This window comes from Eublepharis macularius, chromosome 1 (genome assembly GCF_028583425.1).
Source record: "Eublepharis macularius isolate TG4126 chromosome 1, MPM_Emac_v1.0, whole genome shotgun sequence".
NCBI classification, from domain to species: Eukaryota; Metazoa; Chordata; class Lepidosauria; order Squamata; family Eublepharidae; genus Eublepharis; species Eublepharis macularius.
In genome coordinates this window covers 96,299,803-96,321,832 of record NC_072790.1, presented here as the reverse complement: position 1 = coordinate 96,321,832, position 22,030 = coordinate 96,299,803, and the positions used below count along the sequence as shown (strand labels likewise).

At 43.7% G+C, this 22,030-nt stretch overlaps 1 protein-coding gene across 2 annotated transcripts in view; it reads right to left on the bottom strand.

The window, feature by feature from the left end:
* Positions 1–22,030, bottom strand: part of CRYBG1 (crystallin beta-gamma domain containing 1) — a 155,791-nt gene that overhangs the window by 82,563 nt on the left and 51,198 nt on the right. For both annotated transcript variants that reach the window (XM_054996866.1, XM_054996942.1), the window contains exon 2: positions 13,070–13,208. In XM_054996866.1, the coding sequence (XP_054852841.1) occupies positions 13,070–13,208 (139 nt within the window). The remainder of the gene's footprint in view (positions 1–13,069; positions 13,209–22,030) is intronic.

Below are 22,030 nucleotides of genomic sequence, written 5' to 3'. Positions count from 1 at the left end.
GGACAGATGAGAATTTCAGCATTAGAGTTGAGTTTAAAACAGCGATGGAACATCAAAGTGGAAAAGTCAGGTCCCTGAGATGTATTGGATGGAGGGAGAAAATACTGGACAAGAGAGATATAACTTGGTATCATTGGCATATAGCTGGCACTTAAAGCCATAGGATTTGATGTAGTAACCCAGGTACAATGTGTAGAGGATTGCCAGCCTCCAGGTGGTGGCTGGAGATCTCCTGGAATTACAACTGATCTCCAGGTGACAGAGATCAGTTCCCCTGGAGAAAATGACTGCCTGGAAGGTGGACTGTATGACATTATAGCCAGCTGAAGTCCATCCCCTCCCCAAACTCTGCCCTCTCTAGGTTCCACCCCTCAAATCTCCAGGAATTTCCCAACCAGGATCTGGCAACCCTATGTAGAACAAAACAGCACAGGGCTTAAATAGGGACGGCTGGGAAGTTCTACTGAATAATTCTGAATCATAGGTAGTGCATTACTTCTCAGAGTATTAGGCAGATAAAAGATAATGCATTAATTTGTTGAGTAATGGGAACAGAATAGCAGATGCTGCTTGAGATAAGCAATGGCCTGTTGCAGCAACCTTGATTGGTTTTGCAAAAAGCATTCAGTTCTTGGGCTTCTGCTGTCTTTGAACTGTTTCTGAAAAAATGCCAGTTGCAATTAAAGCTCTGTGTCGTCATCATTTCCAAGTGTAGGAGACATGTCTATCAGTTCTTTTCAAAATAGAAGTAGGTGTCTTACCAGGAAGGACAAAGCTAATTTTTATTGCTGCAGTGGATATAAAAGCCTCAGAAGTCGGCTGCCTCATGGCATAAATTCCCAGCCAAATGGTAAGAAACAGCAGGAAAGGGCAGTTCCTATTCTCATTACCTCTGATCAAAAGAGATCAGCAACTAGTACATTCTACTGGGAGGTACAAGGAGCTGAAGGCCACACAAACTTCTACGAAGTACACTCTAGAAGGAAGGCATATGACATAGTAAGAACAGTCTTAGCTAAGAAAAGTAAAAGTTAGAGAGCATACTGACTTGTCTACCCTAGAAAACTAACCCCCAGTCACAAGTACTGCATTAAGAAAGATGGCTCCATACCCTAATTATTTCAAAAGGGAATTAGACTGAAAGTGGAAATCATATTCAAGTACAGAAAAAAATACTCTTCTTACATTTAAGCAAAGTTTAATGTTAAATTTTAAAAGAATGTACTATTACACCCCACAATAGCATGCCTATTTGCATTATCACCAAAATGAAATAATTTTTAGAAAATCACTCTTTGAGGCAAGAAATATGAACACTAGGAATAAAAATAGGTAGCATCTCAAATGATATATGCAATGCAATGTGGATGCTCAATGTACTACTGAAATGTTTGAAGGCTTTTATTTCTTGTATTTTCTACTATTCCTTTCTGTTTCCAAATGAACCGATTACTTCCTGGTGACTAGCCACTGCTCTCCTGTTTCAGTTATTAATTATCAGTTTGTGTATGTGAGAGAGTGAAATTAGGTACTGCTTTTCATTCTACAGTTGAAGCTATTATCCTTTTAATGCTACTTTTATGTCCATAGTTTTGTCATCTTGTTATTAAGATTGTTAAAAAACAGCAGTAGTTTTGCTCCTGAACAACTCATTCAGAAATACTATGGCCAGTTAACAGGAAGTAAATATATAGTAGGATCTTACCCATGGAATGGGCACTGCTGGATGTTAATGAGTAACATAGAACTATATTAAGTAGCCATAGCACAGAATCACAGGATTGGAATGGAGAAAGAACAATACAATTCATCCCTTTTTCCAACACAAAAAATAGTACAAACAATAAGGTTTCCAGGCCCCCTCAACATCCCGGTGGGGGATAGGGGCCTGGCACTTACCTTGGGGGAGAGGGGGGGTGCGTGCGCACAAAGCATGCACGCGCGCCCCCACAACCACAGTGACGTCACTTCGGGAGTTATGTCATCGCGCGGCCCCCTGGGAGTGTGCCCAGGCTCTGCAGGGGCTCAAAAGGGGCCCGATCCATGATGAAACGGGCCTGTTTTAAGGCACTGTGGAGCTCAGGAGTGCTCCTGCGCTCTCCGCAGCGCCCAAAAACGGACCCGTTTTGCTGTGGATTGGGCTGATTTTGAGCCCCTGCGCAGCACAGGAGCGCTCCTGCGGTCTGCAGCACCCAAAAATGGGCCCGTTTTGCCATGGATTGGGCCCATTTTGAGGCGCTGTGGTGCACAGGAGCACTCCTGTGGTCCACAGGTTTCCAGGGCGACAGAAGGAGGGCAAACTGAGCTCAGGCATTCCCCTGGCTCCGTTGCCTGGGGAATAGATTGCTGGCGCCTGAGTGTCTGGATCCCCAATCCGAGCCCGATCGCCTTGATCCAGGCCCCTCCCGATCACTGGATCGTGGGCCGTGGACGATCATGACCCGCTGGTTCACAATAACGCGATCGCCATTATCGTGGGGGTTTTTTCGATCGTAATGCGGATCGTGCCCATCTCTAACTGGTCCCACATCCTGCTGTTCTTCTACAGACCAACATGGCTACCTACAAGAAACTACAAATATAGCAATCTCTGTTCCACAAAATATAAATTGCAGCATTTCACCACTACCACCACCACCACTAACAACAACACATCTAATTCCCAACATGGTGTCATTTGCAGATACTTAAATCCAAAGATCATAGCCATGAACAGAGAAGTGAGACCCAAGTTTGCAGAAGAATCCAAAAAATTTCAAAAAGACAGCAGACAGGTGGAGTAAGAGGAATGGGAGTCACAGCTCACCTCCTGACACTGAAGCCATGACACTACACTGCAGAGGAAGAGGGGATGCTATGGAAGCCACAGCTCCCCCTCCACAATGCAGTGCAGCAAAGACAGATGTGGGCAGAGAAGGAGGAGGTGAAGGCATGGAGGAGCAGCAGTCATGGCTCCCTCCTGCTGCTGAGTCTGCAGTGCTCAAGGTGGGTGGGGAGAAAAATGATGAGGCAGATGCTTCAGGAGCCACCAGTGCCACCCACTGCCACCAAAGGAGTGAATCTGTAGGTAGATGGGAGTAAAGGAGGGGGTGCAGAGAAGTGAGAACTGCTACTTCTCCCCTGCCGTCCCCTCTGCTGCCAAGGCACTGGAGGCAGGTGAGCTAGGGAGAGGGAGTGAAAAGGAGAATGCAAGTGGGCAGAGCTGGATGAGCGTGTGGCTGAATAGGCAGGAGTTGGCTGGACATGTGTGTGGCTGAGTGAACAGGGCAGCAGCAGGACATATCTGCAACCAGGAATCCCCCTACATTGCAAGTTCCTCATGGGAACTCATTACTAGTTTATTTTGGTTCAGCCAGTCCCAGCTCAGAACCAATCCATTTGGGTTTTTTGTTTTGCTTTGGTCCATTGTGCATGTGCACGTGCAAATGCAGGCTGTTCTTTTCAGGGTGAGTGGGGAAATGAGGTTGGGTAGTCAGGGTGAGTGGGGAAATGAGGCTGGGTAGTCCCAGGGGGGACTACCGTTCTCCTGCTGGTGTCAAATGGCAAAATTCCAAAAGGACTGGCAAGCGAAATCTCACTGCCAGGGTTAAGTGGCCACCAGCCTCTCTTAACTAAACTTTCAACTGTGGAACTGAGAGGTAAATTCCCAGCACTACCAGGTTTTAAAAGGAAGTCAGCCCTGTGAGGGAGACACTTGGTAGGTTGGTCCAGAAACAAACTAACAGAGTAGCATGTGGCAAAATGGTCAAAGAACTAGATTTGGATTGAAGTCACAACTATCAATAACTCCACGTCAAATTATGAAAAGGAATTTATTAAAGAAAACTGCAAAAGCAAACAAAATAAACATACAAGTATGTGGAGAAGTACAAAACAACAACGAACTATTTAAGCTAGGCTATATTCACTAGAAATCTCCCCCTATATTCACTAGAAATATTCACTAGAAATCCCTGAACTTGTTCCAGATGTTATTTTCAGTAAGTTTCAGGGTCCAAAAGGGAACTTTAGCTCTTATGCTTTGTCCAAAGACAAAAGCACAAAGATTGCTAGCACAGGAATCCACCAGTGGCACAGCAATCAGGAACAGGAACAAATGCAGATACGGGTGCAAGAGATTGGAGAAACAACTCACTTTTTCAAGAATAGCTGCCTGCTGCTGTGCTAAACTCTTAGACAATCAAAGGGCCAAAACGTCTGACAACAGCTCGGCCATGGCCTGTCCTCACAGGTAAGGAGAGTAGAAAGAACTCATCACTAGAGGTGTGCAAGGCCTGCCTGTTTCGTTAAACCTGATTCGGTTTTAACTGAATCAGGAAACCATTTCGGTATTCAGGGAATACCGAAACAGCAAGCCGATTCGGTATTCACGTTTCAGCTTGATTCGGCCATTGTTTTCAATAAGAAAACCTTCTCCCGGTTTTCCGGGAGTCTGGGGGGGCACTTTCTGTCCAAATCACACCAAACTTGGTGGACATCTTCTCCTAACTCTTTTCTAACTATCCTCCAAGTTTCAGAAAGATTGGACTTTGGGGAGCCAAGTTATTCCCCCCCCCCAAATAAGGTGCCCCCATCCTTCTACACTCTCCATGGTTCTCTATGGGGAAAAACAAGTCATCTTTCTAGGTGGCTTAGGGTGGCATTTTGCAAGCAAAATGCAACCAACTTTCAGGGGACTTGCTCCCACCTGTCCTCTCACCCTCCACCAAGTTTCAGGCAAATTCCACTTTGGGGGGCTATTTTACGGCCTCCCAAAGAAGGTGCCCTTATCCACCTCCACTCCACTATTCCCTATGGGGGAAATAAGACAGGCTTGTCTGGCTAGGGGTGGCATTTTGCATGCAAAATGCCCCCAACCTTCAGGGGCCCATCTCCCACCTGTCCTCCCACCCTCTCTCAAGGCTCATGCTGATCCCACTTTGGGGGGGCCATTTTATGACCTCCCAAAGATGCTGCTCTTAGCCTCCCCTTTCTCCATTATTTCCTATGGGGGAAATAAGAGAGGCTTGTCTGACTAGGGGTGGCATTTTGCATGCAAAATGCCCCCAACCTTCAGGAGCCCATCTACTACCTGTCCTCCCACCCTCCACCAAGGCCCAAGCTGATCCCACTTTGGGGGGGCATCCTGCCACACCACTTTGTCTTTCTACTGTGGGGAAGACTTCCACACTGTAGAAACATGGGATTGGGGCTGCCAATGGCCACAGCCACAGTCCACCTGCACCCAAACTGCCAAATACCACACACACCCTCCCCAAACCTAACCTCCCCTGTCCTGTGGCCCGCCACTTTCTATTGATTCCTGTTATGGGAAAATCTCCCACAGCAGGAACCCACGGAATGTGGCATCTATGGTCACAGGAACAGTCCCCCTTTTAAACCCCCCCCCACAGCCCCACACTGACCCAAAGACACCCTCCCCAACATTCCCACACCGGCCACTACCCCAGGAGCAGGCTGGCCAGTCGTCCCCCATTGTTCCCTGTGATGGGAACTTTTAAACTCTCTTTCCCAGGGCAATTATGCAGAGCACAGCAGGGGGGCATACCAAAGGGCATGCCAGCAGTATCTTACAAAAAAAATAACACAACTCACTTCACATTAAAGAATCACCCAAAACACAATTGCTGTCAAAAACACTTTATTTCTTTAACTGCTTTAGGTTACACAGTAGGAGGGCACAACAGGGCATGAAAGCAGTCTACTACACAAAATAACACAACTCACATCACCGTTTTTGACAGCAATTGTGTTTGGGTGATTCTCTGATGTGAAGTGAGTTGTGTTATTTTTGTGTAGTAGACTGCTTTTATGCCCTGTTGTGCCCTCCTACTGTGTAACCTAAAGCAGTTAAAGAAATAAAGTGTTTTTGACAGCAATTGTGTTTTGGGTGATTCTTTAATGTGAAGTGAGATGTGTTATTTTTGTGTAAGATACTGCTGGCATGCCCTTTGGTGTGCCCCGCTGCTGTGTTACCTAAAGCTGTTCAAGAAATAAAGTGTTTTTGACAGGAATTGTGTTTTTGTGATTCTCTGATGTTAAGTGAGTTGTGTTATTTTTCTGTGTGGGGGACTGCTGGTGTAATGTGTCACAATGCTTCGCCTACTTGTACTTTGAAAGTGAGAAAATATTTTTTAAAAAACTTTATTCAGTGTGTGCTTGTGTTTTATTCTTTGTTGTGCAGTTGGTTCCCATCATAGGGAACAATGGGGCTGGCCGCCCAGCCATCTCTGCCGCCCAGCCATCATTGAAAACAATGGCTGAATCGTTTCGGCAATCTCTGTTTCAGTATTACCGAAATTTTTCGGTATTCAGAAAAAGTTTAGGTAATACTGAAAAAAACCGAAACAGCCCTGATTCGGTATTTTTAACCTAACCAGAATACCGAATTGCACACCCCTAATCATCACCCTACCCTTATAAGGCTACATGCTAACAAGCCAAGAGACCAGTGCCAGCCTCCATCAAGTTTTGTCCTTGAAAGTTGTTTCATGTTTGCACCTGTGTCTCAAGACCTCTTATCTGACCAGCCCCAACCTCATAAATGGGAAAAAAGTCTCAAAAGCCTGACCCAAGATATTTTAACTTAAAAAGAAACAAATTAGATAAATGAATTTTTCTACAATCAGCACCAACCATTAGTGACCCTCCTAATCTAAACCACTTATCCACTGAGTTTTTCCTCAAGCACAATCACACACATGCACAACAAAAACGGACCCGTAGAAGGCAAGTGTTGGCTGATGGAACAGGGAGGCATTCCCAAGCAGGAGAATGAAGCAACAAGTACAAAAACATGCCTCTTTCATGTTCACTTTTTTCTTTTTCTATTGTGGCAATAACTTCTTACCTTTGCATTCTGCTGTTGCCTCTTGGTTTCATGTTTGCTTGCGCTTTGCTCCCACAATGAGGGGCAAATCTAAATCCCTTCTTTTTATGCTCAGCATTCCGCTGCAAAACAGCATGTTCTCACTGCCAATCTTCTCTAAGTGCAGGCAAGCAGGCAGAGAAAATGGATTGGCTGAATCCCCCCCCACACCGCCCAAACAAATCTACATTTTCCTTTTGCTGTGGGAGTAGGCAGGATTGTTTTTGAAACGGAAGAGTTATCTGTTTGCCAATTGACTCAGAAAAAGAGAAAGCCTGTAAGACTATGGAAGCAATCCTAAACAGGTCTACTCAGATGTAAGTCCCATGTTGTTCAATAGTGCTTACTCTCAGGGAAGTCTCTGTCAAACTGCAATGCAGCCTATTCCTTCCAAAAAATTCCAAAATTGATAGGAGAGGAGGGGTCTCCTCTTACAAGGACTGGATTGGCCAAGAGGGCAACCCATTTCCCGGACAGCTATGGGGGTGGTGGAACGGGAAGATGTACTCAGGCCACAGGCATTGGTCTCATTCTCTTTTCCAGCAAATAAAGTGAATTAATAACATAAGGTCTCCCTCCTCTTGGGATCTGACTGGTGCTGATTGGGGAAAATGCTGAAAGGCACAAAATGAAATAGCACAAACTTTTTAGTGGGAGAGACTTGTTAGAATTTATTTTCCGGATTTGGTTCAGGGTTCCAGAAGCTGCTTCAACAAGCCAAACCAGAGAATTCTGTGTGTAATTTCAGCTCATTTTTTTCATTATGCACACCCCTAGTAGAAATAATACCTCTAGGCTGTCTGGTGGGTGGGGAATTTAGAAGGAAGCAGGAATGTGTGAGAGATTATGGAGAAAATGACATGCCCCACGCAAGTCCCTGAAGGTCCACCACTTGTGCTACTAAGGAGACCAAGTCTCTCACTTGGCAAAATACCTCCCACCCACCTCTAGTTCTGCCCGCCATCACTCAGCTGAGTGGTGGGAAAAAATACTTGAGTCTCTCACTCTCAAAAAACAGTGTTGCACGCAATAATGCTGCATAAACCAAGTTTGAAATACAGTTTCTACATAATGACAGTCACATATATGACTCAGAAAAGCACTTAGGTGTTTGGATGCTCTACACAAGTTTCAACATGGAAAAAGCTATTACCCAATAATAACCCATACGTGTGCAGATTTCCACGTCAGCATTTAAATTGTCAGTATGCTGGCATAAAAATGGTGCACATGTACGCAAGCTAACAGCCTTTAAAAATGTGGAACACCTACAGGGGTAAGTTCCTTTTGTAGATGTCTCTTTGGTGGCCTTTGTGTTTAAATCATTCCTGTGAAAGATGTAAATGAAGATAATATTTTTTAAAAAACAGTTCAGGGTTGGGGGCTAATCTAGTTCCCCCCTACCCTACAGGCTTCATAAATGAAAGACTGAGGCGCATACCAACAAACTGAATGCCCTCTTAGCCGTGAGTCTTGCATCTTGCTTCATGTGGGTTATCTTTTTTTAAAATGCTGCTTGAATGACACTCATGCATTTATCCATTAATTCATTGGCTTATTAACTGGAAAAAGGACAGTTTTTAAACTGCAAACTGCTGTATGGATCTGTTTCTTAGCAATATCAGTGGGTGGGGAACCAATCAACACTGTCCATAATCTTAAATAACAAGTTAGAAGGTGAAGGGAACTAGATATTTTGCTTCTGCTTTGTAGACATGGCCATGAACATCTAATACATGTTTGTTTGTTTTTTCAGAACTTGAGCCTGAAAAGAAACAGGTCCATTTCCAGATTTATTTATTTAAAATACTGCTATACCTCCCTTTCCCTCAGGCATCCTAGGATCCAAGGCATATAAGAACCATGTCAAAACAATGCAAAACAGTCTAATAAAATAAAACAACACACATAAATTAACACAGATTAAAAACAAAACTAAAAACAACTTATGCGTCAACTAGCAGGCTATCCCCCCTTTGCCTCAACTAGCAGCCTGTGCCTCAGCTAGCAAGATTTGAGTCCAGTGGCAGCAAGATTTTCAGAGCATAAGCTTTTGAGAGTCAGAGCTCCCTCCTTTAGGCACTAGCAGGCTATTCCCCCTCAGGCTGCTTGAAAAGCTCTGAGACACCTCTGTTTGCACCTTGCCAGAAATACAGGAGGTCAAGAGCTCGCCTGTCACCTGTCCTTGTCTGGGAGACTGCTTCAGATGCATAGGGCAACCCCCAAAAAGCCTGAGTCTGGGCCATGTCAGAAACGTGTATTAGACAATGGAGGAACTGATAATAAAGCTTGGTGGGAAGAGTAGAGATGCCACACAGGAACATGCAGGGACAAGTATGTGGATTATGAAAATATTTAAGAGTGAGAGCATCAACACTTTTAATTGGACTTTGAAATTAACTGGCAGCCAGAGAAGAGCCTTCAAAATAGCAATGACATGGTCCCATCAGCTAACTCCAGATAACAGACAAGTGACTGCATTTCTGCACCACCACCAGCATTGTCTTCAAGGTCAGCCCCCCTGTACAGCATGTTACAGTGATCTGGCTGTGAGATTACTAAAGCATAGATCAGTATGGCCAGATCAGATGTATGCAAATAGAGAGGCAGCTCCCTAACTTGAAGTATCTGGAATAAAGCATTCTTTGCTGTCATAAAGGAGACCAGGATTGAGAAAGACTCCTAAGCTTTTAATATAATCTTTCAGTGAATCCTGCACATCATTGATAGTAGGAAGAACAATCCCATTTAAACCTGTGACTCTTACAGCCAGCATCATCTCTGCCTTATTCGGATTAAACTTCATTTTGTTCATCCACTTGAAAACAACATTCAGACAGTGCCCAGGCCAAGGAAAGCAACACCTGGTAATATATAGCTGGGTAACATCAGCACATTGATGACAATTTTCTCCAAAACTGCATGCAACCTCATTAAAGGGCCTTGCACACATATTAAACAACATAATCAAAAAGAGTCCAGTAGCACCTTTAAGACTAACCAATTTTATTGTAGCATAAGCTTTCGAGAATCAAGTTCTCTTCGTCAGATGCCTGATACAGAGACTGGTCAAATACAGAAGAGGAGGAGAGAGAAGAGGCAATTAGGGGGAGGAAGGGGGAGGGTGCAATCAAAACATTCCTTTGCTAGTATATGTAAACATCTCCTTTTAGTGTGTGTATCAGTTGGCTTCAAAGGAGTTTGCCCTGTTAGTTTGTAGCAGCCAAACAGCTAGACCATCCATTTCCAATGCAGTATGAGCCTTTGACAACCACAGCTCTCCCCGTCAGATGCATCTGACAAAGAGATCTGTGGTTCCCGAAAGCCCACACCAGGTGCCACTGAGCTCCCCAGAACCCACCTCTGTAAAGGAAATCTGTTACCTGTGGTAATGTGATAACCATTCATAGTCCCTATTCAGTCCCAGCTTAACAGAGTCAAATTTGACAGAGACAAAATACAAATTTGTATTTGACCAGTCTCTGTATCAGGTATCTGATGAAGAGAACTTGATTCTCGAAAGCTTAAGCTACAATAAAATTGGTTAGTCTTAAAGGTGCTACTGGACTCTTTTTGATTTTGCTACCACAGACTAACACGGCTAACTCCTCTGCATCTATTAAACAACATAGGTGATGATAACACAGATCCTTGTGACACCCTCCACGCCATCTCCCAAGGGGATGACTCAGCATCTCCCACTGCACTTTTTGTGTGTGGTCTGATAAAAAAGACAGGAACTATTGCAACACTTCTCTGCCCAGACCCACCTTACCTTCCAGGCACCTGACCAGTGTAGCATGGTCCACAGTATCAAATGCTTAATAGATCTAGAAACAAGAGATGTACTCCTTTTGTCCACCTGAAGATGGACAGACATCGTCCACAAGCATCACTAAAGCAATCTCTGTCCCAAACTCAGGCCCGACTCATTCAAGTATTTCTGGACTTGCTCTGCCATTACCCATTCAATAATCTTTCCAAGAAAGGGAAGCCTCAAGACAGGTTTATCATTGGCCGGATCTGCTTATCGAAAGATGCCTTCTTGAGTAAAGCCTGGTAACTGTTTTTCAGAGGCTCTGGGAAAATCCCCTTATATCTGGAAGACATTCCATGATCATCTGAATAAAAGTCCCAATGCCCACCCAGCCCTGCAGGATTTAACAAGCCAAGAAGAACATAGATCTAAATGAGAAACAGAACCTAGTCAACATCAGTCAGGGAAAATATCCTGGACTGATCCAAGCAACAGCAACAAGAGTGTTACAGACAGCTCTACCACTGTGTACTGATTAACTCAGCATCTAAGGTAGATCTTAGAGATTTTGTTGGCAAAGAACAATGCAAATACATCATAGCTAGACGCCAAATCACAAATATTTAGAGACTCACTCTTGGGAGTTGTCAATTGCCAAAATAATCTAAATAACTGCAATAAGGCATGATTCTCCGCCTACTTCTGTTGAGACCAGCCATCAGAATGGAGGGAGGGCAGTAGACAGTAAGATGACTTAAAGAGAAATGCAGTGGGTCTCTCTGTTCAGGGGGATAGTGAACTCAAAGGTGGCTCAAAAAAGAGTCCTGCCTGAGGCCACTGCCCCCCTGCTGCCGCCACCACCTCTCACCCACCAGTTACCTCTCGCTCCCTATTCCCCAGTCCCTACCATCGATCACCATTCCCTCCCAGGACCTAGAGTGCCTAACACTCCTTCCTTCCCATTTCCTCACTGTGACAAGAGGTTAATTTCCAATGACGCTTCCTGAATGCAAGTAACCCAAGACCCTGACCCAAGCCACATGCTTAAAGTTGCCCAGGAGATGAGGAAGGAAGAAGCATTCTGCTCTGACTTCTGAGCAGTGGCAGGACTAGAGGCTTGCATCAGCTGTCCCCTCCTCCCTAAATCTGCCACTGGCTGACCTGACTTTTAGAGCCAGCTATGAATGCAATAAGCATGTAACAACTCTCAAGGGGGAAGAAAGGGCTTCATACTTCATATACTGGTTCAAGGATGCACTCTTTGACAATCCTCATAGAAAGGCAGAAGGTCTTGCAGTTTCAGAATGAGATCATTTTATAATCCCAACCATCTATATACATATCTTGTTTCATTAAAATGATGTAAAAAATTTTTAGCAACCAGTTTTCTAGCATTCACAGATACGCTGCCAAGGATGGCTTATATTTACATTTCAGTCTTTCTGCAAAACTAAATGGCCACTTTCCTTCAGTTTCTAACCTGTGATTTACTGCTGTTTATGGGAGTCTTACCAAGCCAGATGCTTTTAAAATAGGTTACAGCATGAAAAGGCATTGCTCAATGTTGTCTGCAAGCACAGTTTTCACACTAGAACAAAAACAATTAGCACCCTTCTCTATACTAACTTGCTGGCATGATATAGTACTTATATCAGTATAATGAATAACATGACAAAAAACTGAGTAGAAGGAACAGTGTCGTCAACAGTCCGTTAAGTCGAGCACAGAAAATCATGGAAATTTAGTTCCATTGGTTTCAACGGGTCTAAAGTGGCCTGAGGCTTCAGTTGTTATCCTTTTCCCCATTTCAACTTAATCAGCAAAAAGATGTATTTTGAGATAAAACTGCACATTTATTTTAAAACTGCACGATCTACTTCTAATGCAAAAGAGTACCTTCATGTACCACTAGCAACCCAGCCCATTGTGTTGTGTAAACAATGGGCTCTAGAAAACTGCCTCTGGAGGGCTGTGCCGCCGTTCCAGGCCTTCCCGGGTCTCTGGAGGGCTGCGCTGCCATGCTGGGCCTTCCTACCTCAGGAGGGCTGGGCTGCTGCACCAGGCTTCCTGAGCCTCCAGAGGCCCCGAGGAGGCTGCCATGGTGGCAGGAAGGCAAGCTGTGTTGCCCAGGACTCAATTTTTTCCCCCATGGAAGGACCTGTGAGTGCACCTGTGCGGGGATAAAAAGTGAGTATGGCTCGTCTTTTATATAGTAGGATAAGCCTACGTATTTTATTTCTATATCTTACACATATTTCATGGATCCACATGCTTTGAGTTGAAAACACACACACAAAACCCTAATATATGGCTTTGTTGCTTCTGATCAAAATTTCCACAGGCTAATGCACCATGCAGGACAGTGTTCCATCTTTAATACCATGTCATTAACTTTCAGAATTAAGGATACACCACTCCTTCTAGTATGTTTAGTTTCCACTTACCTTTCTGAATGATGATGGCAACGTAGCTGCAGATATTGAAACCATTGAGATAGCATAAGGAAATTGTGTCTCCTGTGATGGAACCGGAGATGGCTGATTTGTTGGAGCAGCAAATTCTGTGTCAGGCATGTCAAAATATCTGAAAAAAACAGGAAAATGAACTGTGTTAACTGTAGATATAGTGTTGGGACTGTTACACTGAAACATACCATTAGGATAAAACTTTTGAAAACACAGCAAACAAAATTCAGTAGCAATTACCAGTGAAGTCTATAATAAAATCCTCTACCAGAATGAAACAATTACACTCCTCATCTGAAGCTCTTTTTGCCATCCCTTGCCACAGAGAGGTCTGGACAGTGAAGGCTTTTTGTTGGTTGCCTAGAGGCTCTGTAATGGGCTACCAATGGAAGTGAGGACTACTTATTCCCTACTTGGTTTTAGGAGAGCTGTTAAAACGATCCTGTTTTAAAGAGTTTTCTGTGGATTTTCACTCTGATATCTTTGTCAGTTCTGTCACTTATTTACCATGTGTATTGTTGTCGGGAATTTAAAAATATATTGTGACCCACCTTAAGCCATGTTTGTGAGAAAACTCAGGTTAGAAGTATTTTAAATAAATAAATATGTAAATGTAATTAGAAAGCAAATATACAGCAGCTTACCAACTCCAATAGGTATACAGGAAAATTGCATGAATCTCTGGGAAATTTTTGTTCTTATAAATACTATATAAGTACTGATGAAAGATTAAAGGACAGTGCAAACAGGCGTGCAGGAGATGACTGTCAAAAAAGCATTGTAAGTGAATCAGCAGTTTTGTTTTAGATTTATCTGAATTTTTAGTCAATAATGCTCATTATAGTTCTTGTAGTTCCCTTTTACTCTTAAGTCAGGCCTGTGTCATTAAAGGCAAAAATTGGCCATTTTTGAGAGGTGTTTTCAATTTTCTACTGAATTGCCTGTGAATGCCCTATAGCTGTGAAATTATTAATACTTTCAGTTGGGACATATTACAAAAACATCTCACAGTGCTGTTTGAGGGGGAGAGCACCTATATCTCTGGTAATTATGAGATATATGTTTCAAAATTGCATTGTAACTAGAGATAGGCACAAACCGAAATACAAACCAAAGTTTGTGACGAACCAGGCCGGTTCGTGGTTTGTGAACTGGCGGTTTGTCAGAGCTCATTTCTGACGAACTGACATGAACTTTAGGCTAGTTCGTTTGGTTCATCACTGCAGACAGCCTGGCACCGATCAATTAGTTTCTTAGGCAACAGGGGATGGACTTCTTGCAGACCTTCTGCTGACCCAGAAGTGGCCTTCTGCTGACCCGGAAGTGACAATTTGCTGACCTGGATGTGACGTTTTCACGAACCAAATGAACCAGTTCGTGAACCAGGGCAGGTTCGTGAAAGTTCATGGTTCGTGAAATGCAACGAATCACGAACTGCATGGTTCAGGGTTTTTTGGTTCGTGCCCATCTCTAATTGTAAATACTTTTAAAATACTTTGATGCACTTCAATACTGAGGGTATTCCAGAACAGCATTCAAATCTTGCTAAATTCCTCCTAAGCAGTCCAGCTGAAACCTGAAATTGTGTAGTTGCAGACCTGTGCTTGTTAATATGCCTTTCATTTCTGCCCATATAAGTAGCTCTGCCCATTTTATTTCTTTTCATGTCTTCAGAACATGAAACTGTACCTGGTTTATCTTATGTTTATTTTAAATCATCAGAACTATAGCACAACCCTTCCCTGTTTCAGCTTTTTTCCTTCGTTTAAAATCTTCCTAACTTCTTTTTATTTTTTAAAATTGATTTTATATTTTGTACTTTCAACAGAAAAAGTGGGGCAAAATTGGTTTATCAGTTTTATAGTTCTGTAGCACTTGCTGTTTAGGCTGTAAGTTGATCTAAATAACATTAAGGGAATGGATATTTGTTTCTTTTTTTGACAGGGAGTTTTCCCAAATAAAATTACCCATTAGCATTATCTATGCAGAAAGGCAATTGTCAATCTTTGATTACTGTCCCTTGCACTTCTAACATTGTACATTCCTTGAGCAAAGCAACTTTTTAGAAACATTTCTAAATCCAAGGTATCATGTTAGTACAATAGACCACTACAGATTGTGCATACTGAATTTTGTGCAAGTACATTCTTGTTCTGAAACCTAGCAGATTAAAATTTTGATGAGTCTACTCAGCTAAAACTATCCAGTAAAAGACAAATGGGAACCTGCAAGGGGAGAGTCACTTCATTTCCCCCTCTATCCCCTTCCCCACAACATTACATTTTTTATCGTACTTCAAGGGTTCATATTCTCATATCTTCAGCAATTACATCAGGCCACTTAGTAAGATTGTCCATAGCTTCAGAATGGTATATGGCACCCCATTCTATAGTCTGTATTTCTTTAAGGCTCTGTTGTCATTGTTATAGGCCAATGCCCTGAAGCTGTAGCCAAATGGCTAGGTGGGGCAAGCTGAACCCAGACATGATGAAGGTCACGTTGATTGGGAAGGATGACATTCTGTATAGGCTTGATGAGGTAAGGTGTCATTGGCCAATCACAGAAAGGTTTTTGAGGAATTTTGGAGAGGAGGTTGGCACAGCTGCTATGAGCATCTACTTTCAACTATATTTACCTCATAAATTCTCTTTCTATTTGGATTCACTTAACCTAGTAATACTGGCCCATGCTACAGTAACCCTTACCATAACACATTCTCTATGGGACTGCCCTTAAATGTATGGCGTGAGCTTTAATTAGTGCAGAATGTAGCTACTCATCTTTTAACTAGGTCAAATCACTTTAAACACCTATTTCCAAATACCTTCATTGGCTGCCTGTTTGCTTCAGGGTTCAATTTAAGTTTCTGGTGCTTACCATTAAAACCCTTCATTACCTGGAATGTACATACCTTATGGACTTCATCTCCCTACGTGAGCTATCTGCACTAATCACACAACCAGTTTCTGCCTGTGTGTGGAGTTCTCCCTAATATCTGTGTGATCCCCCCACTACTCAGTCTCATGTATTCTTGATTGCTGAATTGGCATTATGGAATAGCTTGCCAGATGGGATCCGAACAGCACTAGCTTTAACAACTTTCTGGAGGGTTTGTGAGGCATTCCTGTGTTAGAAGGACTTCAGGTAAAGTTTTTTCATGGGAATGAAAATATAGTCTGATCAGAAGTTTTAGATGACCTTGTAATGTTAGTTCCTTGTTTTAAATTCACTTAGATTTGTAAATTTTAATGTTTGTGTGAAACATATTTGTTGTTAGCCGTCTTGAATTTTCACAGACAGGCAGGATATAAGTGTTTGAATAAACAAAGTTTTGGAATGCTGTTTAACATGCACTTAAATTAGATGGTGCCACACCATCAATAATGCCCTGTTCTATTTTCCCTTTTCTTTAGATTCAGAAGGCATACAGATTTCTTTTATAAGTGTCCAAATAAATAGAAATGTTGATGGTATTAGGGTTGCCAATCTCTTGCCCAGGGCAGGGGATCCCCTGTTCCCATCTCTTCCCCCCAACCCCACTTACCTGGTCAGCAGGGGGGGTGCCGCCTGGGGCACCACCCCAGCGGTGCAGCATGCCCCTGGGCAGCATGGCACACCCCCACGCCCGCAATGGGCCCATTTCTGGCGGAATCAGGCCCATAGGGGGCGATTCAGCCGTTTGGCAAGTGTGGGAGTGCACGCCGGGCAGCCCTTTGACCTGCCTGATGACGTCACTTCCCGGAAGTGACATCATCATGCACCCCGGGAGCATGCACACAACAAGAGATGCTGAAGAGTGTGGAGGGTGAGTGCCAGGTTCCCAGTCCCCTGCCGGGGAACTCAAGGGACCTGGCAACCCTAGATGGTATGGTCCTGTTGTTTGAGACGATAGGGTACGCCTTTTTAAAATGCATCTCCCTCTACTGTCATGAGGTCCAATTCACTCAATACAAAGTTCACAAAGTTCAGCAGACATGTTTTGGGAATGCCAAGCTTAGAACATAATTCCAGGTGTGCACAGGCCTCCTGCACCATTTGCTTAACCTGAAACAGTCCTGAGGAGTCATTGTTTTCCCACTGGAGAAATGAACATGTACTATGTTTCCCCAGCAATGCAAATAGTAGCTCCTTGGGGCTGTTTCAGGTTGAGAATAAAGCAGCACGGAGAGGCTGAAGCCCCTTCTTCTTGTGCACCATGGTCCCAATCCAAATCATAGCTGAGAACACCTGGGACCTGAATTCTTTTCATGGAACTTCAGGTACACATCTGACCCAAAGTTCCTGTGGCAGCTGCATGTCTGCAGCGTGGAATTTGTATTGTAATGACTTAGCCCTAGGATTCACGGCTTGAGAATCCTTTACCCAGCACTGTTTTTCATGTGCAAGTGGTATCTGGGGAAAGGAATACATTTGGACAGCCATACCCTTTTTGAGTGACAAGGACTCAGCCACTCTCATGCATGTCTTTCCAGATTACATTAATGTAATGCATTCTTCTTGGGAATGCCCTAAAGAATGTCCAGAAATTTCATCTAGTCCAAAAAGCAGCAAATTCAGGGTCAGGACTAGTAATTTAGAGTACCACCATACTGCTGAATGATTTGTACTTGTCAGTTTAATTGTGTCCCAAAACTAAGCGGCTGTGTTTAAATTTAAAAGCTCTAAATGGCTGGATTACTTTAAGAGTGCTTAATCTTCTATAACCTATCTTCCCTCATTTGCTCAGATTTTCAAATTAAGCTCTGTGTGGGATTTCATCATGTGCAGCTAGAGCTGCTTTATCTAATAGGCACTAAAGCAACAATTGCCCCAGGTCCAACGCCATTAGAGGCTCACCGTTAGGCCTGTAATAATGTCTCTCCTCCCCTCTAAGCAACAGCAGTACTGCTGCCTTCCATTACATGTCACAATGCTTGACCAACTATATAATGAAGCAAGATTAGGGAGGCACCCACCTCAAGGAGGGCTGCATTGGCAACCAGCTTCCCACCCATCACTTCCATCAGGTTCCTGCTATTTCCTCCTGTGCAGCAGCCTGGCCAGTTCCTACTCTCAGGCACAAGAGCTGATCCTGCTTTTGCAGCACCACTGAGAATGAACACACAGAAGGCTGTGACTCTCAGGCAGACAGCAGATATGCCCCTGAGCATCTGAGAGGGAGGCTGCATCCAATCCTTTTAATCTCGCTTCCCATCCCATTGGAAACTGCCAGATAATCTACCAAGATGGGGCTTCTCTATGGCTTCAACTCAAGAAATGTTTGTGTCTCCTGGCTAGAATGTGCTTGTTTTTCACCACAAGGAGTGGTTGACTCTGAGGAGGATGATCATGAGACTAGGCAATGAAATGCCACTTCTCTAAATTTGCATATATCTCCCTATTTATTCTGCTTCTACTAGACATAAATACTCATGTAGGGCTTGCCACCCCAAATCCTGATTAGCTTCCATACATAAATATGACAGACCAAATACGAGACTAGGCAAGGAGAAAGGAAGAGCTTTCTATTGTGTTCATGGGAAAAAAGAAGAATCCTGGTGGTGGCAATAAGTGGCAGGAGCTAGTGATGTGTTTAGTATCAGTATAGAACAGTATTCTCTTAAAAACAAAAGAAAGCAATGGGTCTAAATGCAACTTTACATATTGTCCAAAGCTATTCATGCTAACCTGTAAGTAAATCCTACTGAGTACAATGAAGTTTGCACCCAAGTAATTGTATATAGGACTAGATCCTTAGAAAAGCCAAATTTGAGACCTTTGGGGAAAGCCCTACTTGTACAAGCAGGACTTTCCCCAAAGGTCTCATTATGGAAATTCTTAGAGAGATCTGCTTGGTTGTCTTGGTTCCCAAAGTTAGGGGGTTAACTGAAATATTTTTAACAACAGAAAAGGTAAATGCTGCCAGTATCTGTCCAGGAGTCTTTGCCATTTCATACCCAATGTTATAATAATTGGGAGATCCATGAGAATTCATTGGGGGGAACCTCCCTCCTTCCTTTGGCCCCCATTTCCTGACTTTTGCTCCATTATCTTTTCTTGCTCCCTCCCTTCACTCTAGCTTAGCTTCCACTCCTCATCTTCTTGCCTTTCCTGCATGCCCATTCTTCCACTCCCTCACTCACCTCAAGTTTCTAAATGAAACTACAGCAGCCATTTTAGCTTACCAACACAACCACAGATTATCTGTGATTGCCAAGGCAATCCCAACTGGCTGTTTATGGCAACATGAGGTAATCTTGTGAGACATCTCTTCCTTCATTTTTTAAATTTCAATTTTTCTTCAAACTTTGGGTTTCTCACAAATTTGTAGAAATCTTCCCCCTTTCTGTATTAGGCCATATTCAGTGCAATCCTAAGAAGAGTTACTCCACTGATTTCAATGGGCCTAGACTTAGGGTTGCCAGTCCCCGTTCCCACCCTCCAGTCCCCCGTCCCTGCTTACCTGGCCAGCAGAGGAGGCACAGGCCTCCTGGGAGCATGCTCCAGGGTGGCATGGCACACTCCTAGGTGGTGCGGCACGCTCTCGCAGGCCCTATCCAGGGCTCAAATCGGCCTGGAACAGGCCCGAATCAGCCCAGACCAGGCCGCTGTGGAGCATGGAAGTGCCACGCTCTGCAGCAGCCTGATCCGGGCTGATTCGGGTCCAAATTGGTCCACTGTGGCACACGGGAGCCAATTTGGGTTATTGTGGACTGTAGGAACATGCTCACACTCTGCAGCAGCCAATCTGGCCTGATTCAGGCCCAATTCGGCCTGATTTGGGCCAAATCAGGCCCCCGCAGAGCACGGGAGCGCTCATGGGGTGACTGCACCCTGCACGATGATGTCAGTTTCCGGAAGTGATATCATTGCGTGGGCCTAGGAGTGCGTACATGCTACCTAGACTAGAGTAACTCTTCTTAGGATTGCACTGATTGTGTGATTTTTTGATCCACACTCTGGGGCCCTGTTCAAGAATTAGAAATATGGATTGTGCATGTTTAGTTTAATCATTTTATGCTATTATTCATTGATTATTTTAAGCTGCTTTGGAGAAAACCAGGCTTTTTTTAAGCCATCAGCATATGCCTACATATATTGACCAGGCTTAATCACATGAAAACCTACTGGGCAAATTAAGTTGTATAACATATATTTGAAAACATGCATTTCTTAGCTATTCAAACATAATTGTGATTCAGTCATTTATTTAAATTGTTGGTCAACCATAGTTAGATGAATATCTTGGGTTAAAAACTGCTCTGGGTGGCATTTGGTACATGGCTATCCTGACAGACTGGGTTCACAGTCTCTGGAAAATTGCTTTTTCTTTGGACAGCACAGGAATTTGTTAGGGAGGCAAAATAGTATCTAGAGTAACTGATACAAAGTGATTTGAACTTAATTATGCAATAATGTAGGGCTATTTTTGTGGAAACTATAGAACGTATGGAACTATTAGCCTAAATTAAGTTGGTCTAAGAATGAGCTAAGCATAGAAATCCCCCCCAACCCTTTCTCTCTCTAGGCTACTTTTCAGCATGAACATGGCAGGCAAAAATGTTCCTTGTGCAGCTCCCTCCACAACAATCACTGCTGAGGGGGGAGTGGAGAGGCAGAACTTTTTCTCCCTGCTCCATAGTACTAAAACTTGGGATATCCAATGAATTTAATAGCAACCTCAATAGATTCAGGATGGACAAAAGGAAGATTTTTTTCCCCTTAGCAAATCATTAAATGATGGAATTCACTTTCAGTGGACGTAGTGATGGCCATAAGCATAGATAACTAAAACAGAATTAGATCCATGGAGGATGCTAGCTATGTTTACTAAAGGAAACATCCTTGGCAAGAGAAGATAAACCAGTGCTAGGAGGCAACATCAGGGAAGGACCTTTGCATCTATGCCCTGTTTGTTGATCCTCCAGGACAATAGCAACCACATGGCTAGATAATTGTAAGTAGGGGTGTGCATAATGGAAAAGGACTGAAAATACACCTGGAAATCGCTGTTTTGTTTTGTTAAAGTAGCTTCTGGAATGCTGAACCAAATCTGGGAAACTAAATTGTAATGAGTCTCTCCCATCAAAAGATTTGTGTGTTTTATACTCTGCATCAGCAGGTATGCATTAGGCTTGCCTTGCAGGGCAGCATCTTGTTTTCCTGAACAACACTTACCAATTTATTTTACATATATATATATACATATATAATTTACAATTTATTCTATTAATAATAATAATATTTGATTTATATACTGCCCTTCAGGACAACTTAATGCCCTCCCAGAGCGGTTTACAAAGTATGTCATTATTATCCCCACAACAAAACACCATGTGAGATGGGTGGGACTGAGAGAACTCCTAGAAGCTGTGACTGACCCAAGGTCACCCAGCTGGCTTTAAGTGGAGGACTGGGGAATCAAACCTGGTTCTCTAGATTAGAGTCCCACGCTCTTAACCACCACACCAAACTGTTGTTTTGGTGGAAGGGGGGATTGCACTGTATCCTATTGTAATTATTAGTCTGTTCTAGGGTTGCCAGGGGATTCCAGTGGGGGATCCCCTGCTCCCACCCTCCAGCCCCACCCCCTTACCTGGCCAGTGGGGGGAAAGGCGGGGGAACAAACCTCCCAAGGTGTACTCCCGGGCAGCACGGCACACTCCTGTGTGCCTCAGGAGGCTAATTTTGGGCCGAATTGGGCCTGATTTGAGCCAAATCAGGGTGCTGCAGAGTGCAGGAGTACTCCAGGGCCCATTGCACCAGCCCAGCAGCACTTCAGTGCTCTGCACTGATTGGGCCAAATCAGGTCAGGCTGCTGCGGAGCACAGGAGCACTCCAAGGTCTGTCGCACAGCCCTGGCAGTGCTCCCGCATTCTGCAACAGCCTGATTCATCCCACAGGAGCACTCCCAGGGGCAGTACATGGCCTGCACAATGATGTCACTTCCCGGAAGTGACT